The 9,229-nt window shown below is 51.2% G+C and overlaps 1 protein-coding gene across 1 annotated transcript; it reads right to left on the minus strand.

The window, feature by feature from the left end:
• Positions 1–1,915: 1,915 nt before the first annotated feature.
• Positions 1,916–8,248, minus strand: CRYBB1 (crystallin beta B1). The gene is made up of 5 exons (XM_063144319.1): positions 8,126–8,248; positions 7,282–7,400; positions 5,371–5,503; positions 3,540–3,682; positions 1,916–2,126 (listed from the first exon to the last, which is right to left on the minus strand). Exons 1-5 carry the CDS (start codon positions 8,246–8,248, stop codon positions 1,946–1,948), a joined length of 699 nt encoding a protein of 232 aa, XP_063000389.1. The 3' UTR covers positions 1,916–1,945.
• Between the last annotated feature and the right edge of the window lie 981 nt (positions 8,249–9,229).

Genomic DNA, 9,229 nt, shown 5'->3' on the forward strand with positions numbered 1-9,229 from the left:
GTGTGGACAGGAGCGACAGCCCGCGCTACGTCTAGCACAGGCTGACCCCTCCACACGCCGGGATTTAAAGGTAGGTCTAGCAAGGCCCCAAGACTCTGAAGTAGAGGAGTCGGCGCCAGAAACATGTCAGGCTATACCAGTGGGGGAGAAAGCTCTCACGGGCTCTTCACCAGCTGGGAGTGAGCCCTCTCCAGAGCTTATCTCCTCAAGGGCAAACAATACACAGTCAGTGGGAAGCCAACATTCTTCCGAAGGGGAGGGCACGGAGGGGTTAGCTGATCCTAGAGTACGCCGCAGACAAAAATGGGCGGAGCTAAAGGAAGGTGAGAGAAAGTCTGCCTGGCTGGCGTCCCGACAAAAGTTGTATCACAATTAGTCTCTCTAAAGTTAACGCGTCTTGGGAAAGGGCTTTCCATTCTTCTTGAAAGGACAATTGTCTCACTTAGTTTGCATAGTTTTGCCTACGGGAAAGTTCCTAGAGATTAGACTCTCTTCAGGTGGGAAAAGATGTTTGTTGCTTGCATAAAGCTTTGTGGATTTCTTAGCAGGCCTCGTTATTGTCTCCCAAGGAGGTGGGAGGTTTTGAGAAACACGACACTCAGAGAGATTCGGGGTGCCATGAATGACTCAGCAGCCATACGTGGAAGGCAGAGGGAATTATGATTCTGCCTATATTCCCAGCTTAACAAGGCCCAAATGGCCCTGGAGGAAGCAGAACCAGTTCCTCTGTTCAAGCGTATCTCTACACGGACAGAAGGAGCGCAAAGGGTGCTTCTGCACCATCAAGCCAATACTTTGGCCTAGGGATGGGTGGGTTTTGTTAAATCCATTCCGTCTGGAAAGGTCCAGCATCTTCCATTCCATTGTCTGCTCATTGACGGAATCAGATTTTTAAAAAACAGAATTTCGTTCTACTTGCATACATTCGCATTAGGGCTTAATTTGCAAATGCACAGATGCGCATTACTTAATGCAAATGAGCGCAAATCCCAGGATGATCCCTGAGGACATTCAGATGAGTCCAGAGCAGGAGTCTGTTTTATGGGTCCGGTCCCTTCACCCTCTTGATGGACAGTGAAAGGCTTTTGAGTGACCTCTATGCGCTGTAAAAAGGAAGGACTTCTTCACGCAACGCACAGTTAAACTATGGAACTCACAACCACAAGATGTGGTGACGGCCACCAGTTTGGATGGCTTTAAAAGAGGGTTGGATAAATTCCTGGAGGAGAAGGCTATCCCTGATGGCTAAGTGCTACTTCCAGTATCAGAGGCACTAAGCCTGGGTGCACCAGTTGCTGGGGAACATGGGTGGGAAGGTGCTGTTGCACTGTGTCCTGCTTGTGGGTTCCTAGTTGACAGCTGGTTGGCCACACTGTGTGAACAGAGTGCTGGTCTAGATGGAGCTTTGGCCTGATCCTTAAGACACACACACACACAGAGAGAGAGAGAGAGATGAAAGAGAGGCAGAAAGTTGAAGGGGATCTTTGAGACCAGCCTTTCCAGTTTATTAAGATGTCTGTGTTGGCAGAAGGGGGATTGCTCCAAAAACTTTCTTCCAGATGGCCATGCTGCCTGGAGATGGTGGGAGTTGTATCCCCAGCACATCTGGAGGACAACAGGTAGGGCAAGGCTGCTGTAGGCGCACAGAACAAATGATTTCCCCCATCAAAGAAACCCTCTCCGTCCAAAAAACAACCCTGTGCAGACCATGAGACCTAAATCCCACATGGGGGAAAAAAAAAAAGCACACAGGCACACTCAGATTTGAAACATCTTGAAAAGGCTTTAGTTTGCTCTCACTCCAGAAATGTCATCCACGAAGATGCAACGTATGCAGGAAAGCGCGGCGAAGGAAAGCAAAGGGGGGAAATGGGACGCGTTCTTGCTCACTGTGGGTCCCTCCGTGGGGTTCGGTCAGCCCAAGCACTCGGCAGAAAGGGCCCGCTCAGTTGGGAGAGCTCTCTGGGGCAAAGAAGGACCCCTTGGGCACCCACTGCATGTCCCGGACACGTCGGATGGACTGGATCTGCGGCTGGAAGGCCGACCACTCGTTCCAGTGTCCGAAGTCTCCTCTCTCAAAGAGATACTGGTAGCCCCGGTAGCCAGGGTACTGGTATCCCACCCAGCTGTGGAGGAAGCAAAAAGGAGATTAGCATAAGAAAATGCCGGCAGGGAACGGCGACCCCCTTACGCATCACGGCACGGCGGCCTGAAACCACAGTTGCTGGTCAGCCGTTTCCCTTGCATGGATGGAGCCTCCCGGTCGTGTTGGAGGTCCATCAAAGGCCACCGGGTTTGTGCCACCACTGTGGGTTCATGACCTTTCACAAAAGCTTCAGGATTCACCCCAGGAGCACACGGATGGATGGCAAAGATCCCCTCTACCCCCAGGCATTTAATGGCCTATATGATGGAGCATTTGTGCCAGTCGTCTGAACAGGTCTAGCATTTTATTGAAACCATTATTAGCTGTCTAAATTGTTTTACAGTTTGTATATTTAAATTATCATGCTGTATTATTATTATTTTTAATGAATTGCGGTAAACCGTCCGGAGAGCTTTGGCTATTGGGCAGTATAGAAATGAAATAAATAATATAATGATAATGATAGGACAAGGCAGTAGCGGTCACCCTTTTCAGATTCCTTCCGCCTTAGATTAGGCTGAGACCCAGCTGGGGTTCTGATGAAGACCAATGATATAAGGGGCCCTTTCGATCCACCCTCCCCCAACATGGCGCCCTTAAGGATGAGCAAAATACATTGACTTTTTAACTGAGTATCCACGCACACACAACGGCCCCGTTCAGAAGACACCTTAAACCAACGGTCCCCAACCTTTTTGGCACCAGGGACCGGTTTCGTGGAAGACCATTTTTCCACAGACCGGGGAGGGGGGGGCGTTGAAGGCATGGTTTTGGGAAGCCCCCCCCACTCCAGCATCTTGGCTGCCCCAGGATGCTGGGGCAGGCGGGCAGCTTTGGAACGGCGCGCCTGCAAGTCGCTTTCCCAGAGTGGGTTCTGGCCGGGCACACCGTTACGAAGCCGCCCCCACCCCCAGCTTCCTGGCTTCGCTTCGGCTGGGCAGGAGAGATGGCGCCCTGCACCCAGGTACGCTGGGGTGGGGGGGGGGGTGAAAGCAGCTCACCTGCACGGCCCGGTTCCTAACAGGCCACGGACCGGGACCGGTCTGTGGCCCCGGGGTTGGGGACTCCTGCCTTAAACCATGGCTTTAACCATGGTGAATAAAGCTTTTTGCTTTAGTCACCACAGTTGAAGCCGTGGTTTAAGGTGTCTTCTGAACACAGCCCGGCTTTCTGGCTTAACCACCATGGTTAAAGCCATGGTTTAAGGTGTCTTCTGAACAGGGCCAATATCTGCAGTGAATGCTCTGATGTCCCCGTAGGTCTGCCTTATGCCCCAGAACCTTTCGGTCTGTAGGGTTTACACCGTTGCCCTCCCCACCCAGTCTCCTGTCTCTGAGAGAAGCGGCATCGATTGCTGCGGAAGAAAGCGTTCAGATGCAGGAGCTCTGCTTACATTCCACTGGGCACCTTCACGCTCCCCACGCGGCCGCAGAAGCCGTGTACCCAGAGGCTCGGCACATCGTCTTCCTGGATTTCCATCTTGTTCCCCTTGAATTTGGCGCTTTCGAAGAGGAGGATTTTCTGCTCCTGTGCCTCCTGCTTGACAGAGACAGACAGATAGACAGGCAGTTTTCTTACTGCCTGAGCTGTGCAATTCACCTGTACCCCTTCAGCATTTGTACAGGACTTCGCATTTTCCTTCCCCTTTTAGCCAACACTGCCTGAAATGTCCTTTTTCTAAGCCAGTCAACCATCGGTCCAAGTGTACTCCAAGTAGCAGCAGGAGCAGCTGCCCTAGATCTCTGGGGCAAAGCAGGGGTTGCATTCCCAGGCCTCTGGACCTTTTAACTGGAATTGCACAGGATTGCACCTTGGCTGGTCTCCTTGCAAAGCAGGAGTGTCACCCCTGACCTGTGGCACTCTAGCAATGGGGGTTTAGGGGAAGGGAGTTCAGCTCTGCAGAGACCGACTCCCAGGACCTTTTGGGGAAAGCCAACGTCGTCATCGTTTTGGGGCCGGGATAAAACTTTCCTTTGCTCACAATCATTTGACAGCTTCTTAATGGGTCTCGAGAGTTTGATTGCTGGCCGTTTAAAATTCTCTCCATGTATATATACAAATAATAATAATAATAATAATAATAATAATAATAATAATAATAATAATACAAAATATTTCTAACCCGTCTCTCCATTCTGATTGAGGCGGAGAACAACAGCAAGTATGAAATACATAAAATATTAATCAAAACACAGTATACATTATTAAAACTTCCTAAAAACATACTAAAAGCATCCTAAAATTCTACTGGGTAGGCCTGCCGGAAGAGATCAGTCTTGATAGCTTTCTTGAATGCTAAAAGACTGTCAAGCTGATGAGTCTCCTCCGGCAGGCCCTTCCACAGTCTGGGAGCAGCAGAAGAGAAGGTCCTCTGGGTAACAGTTGTCAATCTAGTTTTGGTTGACTGAAGTAGATTCTTCCCAGAGGACCTGAGTGTGCGGGGCGGATTGTACTGGAGAAGGGGATCTTGCAGGTAGCCTGGACCCAAACCATGTAGGGCTTTAAAGGTGATAACCAACACTTTATACTTCGCCTGGAAACTAATTGGCAGCCAGTGAAGAGATTTTAAGACTGGTATAATGTGGTCACCCCTAGATGTACCGGTGACCAGCCTGGCTGCCATATTTTGAACTAGTTGAAGTTTCCGGACTAGGCACACAGGTAGCCCTATGTAGAGCGCACTGCAGACGTCGAACCTCGAAGTTACCAGCGCGTGCACTACCATCTTTAGGTCTTCTGACTCCAGGAAGGGGCGCAGCTGACATATCAGCCGAAGCTGATAGTAGTAGACACAACCTGGCCATCGCGTCTATCTGGGCTGTCCTTTGGAGTGACGGATCCAGAAGCACCCCCAAGCTGTGAACACAGTCTTTCAGGGGGAGTGTAACCCCATCCAGAACCAGTTGACACACCTCCAAACCCAGGTTCTGGCCTTCGACACCAAGCACCTCCGTCTTGTCTGGATTCAACTTCAGTTTGTTTTCCCTCATCCATCCCATTACCGCCTCTAAGTGGTAATAGTTTTATAGTGTGCTATTGGATTGCGTTTTTTAGCGTATCGATCTTTGTAAACCACCCAGAGAGAGGGGCGGTAGCGAAATGTAGTGAATGAAATGAAAGCCACACTTCTTCCCGAGGGGTCTCCTTAAGAGAGATTTGCAGTGTCCATTGCCCCCCCCCCCCCTGAGTGAATCCTCCCCCAACCCAGCCTGGCCCGGACTCACCATTCGAACCGGCCGCATGGACCGGAAGCAGTCGCTACGGCAGCTGCTGGACCAGGTGTCCCATCGCGGGTACTCGCCTTTCTCCAAAACGAACATCTCGCCGCGGAAGTTGGACTGCTCATAGGCTACCCATCTGCAGGGGGGGGGGAGACGGGGGACGGACAGGGGACGGATGGACGGAGAAGAGGGCTGAGAGCCCATGGCATCTGGCACAGGGATGCAGCACCAGCACTTTTTTGCTAGCCGGATGCTGCTGCCACCTCCACAAAATTCCCTAATCCTTTGAGCTTAGCTTCAGTGTTCACAGTAGCAGGGTGGATTTTCCCAGCAACAATAGATTGTTCCCTGCTGCAGTGCAAAATATTTGGGTGTGTGCCTTGGGCTTCAATGAGGGCTTAAGAGCCCTTGGTGGAGATAAAAAGTGCTGGGTTGGCTGATGTGAATCAAGGCAGCTACCTGCAATTTTGGACTTTCCTTGGGGCTGTGGCTATAGACCTGTCCTTATGATCACCTGTACTCCAGAATTTGCCATGACACCTGCTGCTAAGAACATCAGAGGATCCCTGACGCTGGATCAGACCAAGGGTCCATCTAGTCCTGCACTCTGTTCACACAGCAGCCAACTGGCTGTCAACCAGGGACCCACAAACAGGACATGGTGCAACAGCACCCTCCCGTCCATGTTCCCCAGCAACTGGTATACAGAGCCTTGCTGCTCCTGATAACAAAGGTAGCACATAGCTGTCAGGGCTGGTAGCCATGGATAGCCTTCTCCTCCAGGAATTTATATAACCTCCTTTTAAAGCCATCCAAATTGGTGGCCATCACTACATCTTGTGGTAGTGAGTTCCCTAGTTTAACTATGCGCCATGTGAAGAAGTCCCTCCTTTTATTTGTCCTGGATCTCCCACCCATCAGCTTCATGGGATGACCCCGTTGGGTTCTAGTATTTTGAGAGAAGGAGAAAAATGCCTCCCTCTCCACATTCTCCAGACCAGGCATCATTTTGTACACTTCTACCATGTCTCTCTGCAGCCTCCTTTTTCCAAGCTAAACAATCCCAGTTGATGTAACCTTCCCTCCTAGGGGAGATGCTCCAGCCCCTGGATCGTTTTAGTCGCCCTGTTCTGCACATGCGTAGGGAGGGCCCAGCACATGGACAACCGGAATGGCAGAAACACAGAGGGCGAATTGGCACTGCAGCAAAGGAGGGAGGGAGTTGTGTGAAATTGGCTGTCAGCATTTCCGCCTGGGCAGGTTCTCAAATGAGAAGGTCAAACCTTTCTGATCTGCTCACTCCTACCTGATATGCGCAAGCCGGCTTAAGGGTAAGGGAAATTACAGGACTCTGCACGTGCCCAGAAGCACTCTTTTTCTCCTTCACAAAGTTCCAATGGTTGAGCTGCTCATGAGCACAAAAAGTCCTGACCCTTTTGTAGGGACCGTGAGCCACAAATTCTGCGAAAGTTTGGATCCCTTGCTCGCTTAATGTAAGAAGTGCGAAAAGAAGTAGCTCTTGGAAGCACACCTCACACACCATAGCTACTTTGCAAGATAAGCTTTGCTGAACCGGAGCTGCTGTATTGCAAGCTATGCAAGAAAGGCCTAGGTCAGAATGAGCAAATGGCACAAACCAAAAGGCACTACTTTTTGAAACAAAGCCACGGCACTGTGAAGTAGCCTAATAGCTGTTACAGGACTATATTTAGAATCCGTTATCCCAATGGACACGATAAGGGTAATTTTGCCATTGCGCAGAGAAGGGGCGGGGCTTCGAGACCAAGAGGGCGGCGCCTAAACCCTCCACTCTGGGCTTTGCCAGAGTTGGCCGGTGCCTAGTCCAGAGTGCCAAATCCTTACACATACTCTTTGGGCTCCACATCCTTCCTGCTGCAGGCTAAGGTCACTTACGGTCCAGAGGAGACGATGACGCTGCGCACCCGGTCAAATCCCTGCTCCCCCAGGTCCAAGCACTCGCCGGTGAATTCCCTCCGCTGGCCCTGGAAGTTCTCCTGGTCAAACACGACAACCTGGAAGAGGCAACGTCCGAAGATTCCAGCAGCAGCCTGCACCAGAGATGGTCCACAAGGGATGTCTGGCTGCCTCAACCCAGAACGTGGGCAACAGGAGCGAATCCACACGGCCGATTTAATGTTGAGCGGGAGCAGTTGGGGGGCGCTGGTGACACGTAACGTTTGTGGCACGTGACGTTGTCACCAGTCCGAAAGAACCCCGCAGACTCCCTTGGGGAAAGTAATATTTTCACAGAGTCTGGCTCCCCCCACTTCAATGCAGCCCCTATGAGGTCCAGCTGCTGTGGGCCTCATTCCCCCAGATTAAATCTGGCATGATGGGAGTCCCAGGGGTGTGTCTTCCCCCTGGCTGTGACCTCAGTCAAGGGGTGTCGTGAGGCCTTCCCTGTCCCCTGCCCGCATTGTCGTCTTTTCTGCCATTTCATCGGAGCCTGTGCAGAAACATCTCAGGTTCCTTTACTTTGCCACTCCCTGCAATTTATTCTTCCGCCCTTCTCCGCCCCTCCGAAGTAAACAAGAGACCGAATCTGGGTTTAGCTGCCTAATTTCCTCTAATTGCTAATTCTCTAAATCGCTGTGCCTTCACACACACACATACATACACACACACACCCCACAAGACCACAAAGACAGCCCCAGCACAGTGCCTGTTTCACATCTGCAAGGAGACCAGGGGCCTTCTATCGGCCCCATTCCTGCCTCTCTGCTCAGGAGCTGCTTACTCGGAAGGGTTCCGCTGAGGCCTCTTCGCCCTGGCCGTTGGAGTCGGGGGATGAGTTCGTGGATGGGGTGGGGCTGAGCTTCTCTTTCCTGTCCGGTGGAACGGCCCTTGCACTTTCTGACATGGTCACGTCCGGTGGAGGCCTGAAACTGTAATGCCTTTGGGGTTAGAATGTACCACCCTAGCCTGGTGCTGGATTACAAGTCCAGCCTTGTAGTTCCCAAGACCGGACGACAATTCCCATCATTCCCAGGGCACCAAGTAGGGGAAGGCTAGATTAAAAACAACACTTTTGGGTGCGTGGAGACACCCATTGGGTGCTACCCTACTTAATTTGGACAGCAACATCCTTGGCTCACGGCCCCATGCTTTCTGCTGCTCTTCCCATTCCAGCATTTGGGTGGGGCTCCCCCCCCCCCAGGGCTTAATTTATAGCAAGGTTTAACCCAGGCATCTGGATCCAGGCTCTCGGCTCAACCCTTGAACATCCCAAGAATTGGTTTCCAGCAGTGCCCCTGAGCAGGTGCAAAGTGCTTTTCCCTCCCTGCTGAGTATTAAGGAGCACAGCTGGGATTAGGGGGAAAGACACCCATGGATCAGATGGAGTTCTCGCGTTGTTGGATAATTTTATTGAGAAACGTGATTTTCGCATTCATTTCGGAAGCGGCTCACCTGCGAAAAACAACGAGAGACCACCCGTAAAACAGTACTAGCTAAAGAAACCACAAAAGAGTGGACGGGCATACAGGTGGCCGAAACGAAAGCAGTTCATTTGCAAAGGGCAACCGAAACAAACAGAAAAAGAAATAGAAAAAAGAAGAAAAAAGGTGTTTGCCAGTTTTCATAAAGTTAGTTAATATAAACTTTTCTCCACCCCTCACCCTGTGCATTTTGCTCCTTTTGAGAGATCTCAGGAGCTTTTCCTGCCTTTTTCTAAGAGCTCATCTCTGCTGTGTGTGTGAGAGAGTTAATCATGAAAAGTGTAGCCCATACTGAGGCCATCTTTCCACTCTTTGCTCGTTCGCCGGCCCTGCCGTGGCATGTGTGTCTATTCGTTCAGTCGCTTCCGACTCTTCGTGACTCCATGGACCGGCCCACGCCAGAG

This window comes from Elgaria multicarinata, chromosome 18 (genome assembly GCF_023053635.1).
Source record: "Elgaria multicarinata webbii isolate HBS135686 ecotype San Diego chromosome 18, rElgMul1.1.pri, whole genome shotgun sequence".
NCBI lineage: Eukaryota > Metazoa > Chordata > Lepidosauria > Squamata > Anguidae > Elgaria > Elgaria multicarinata.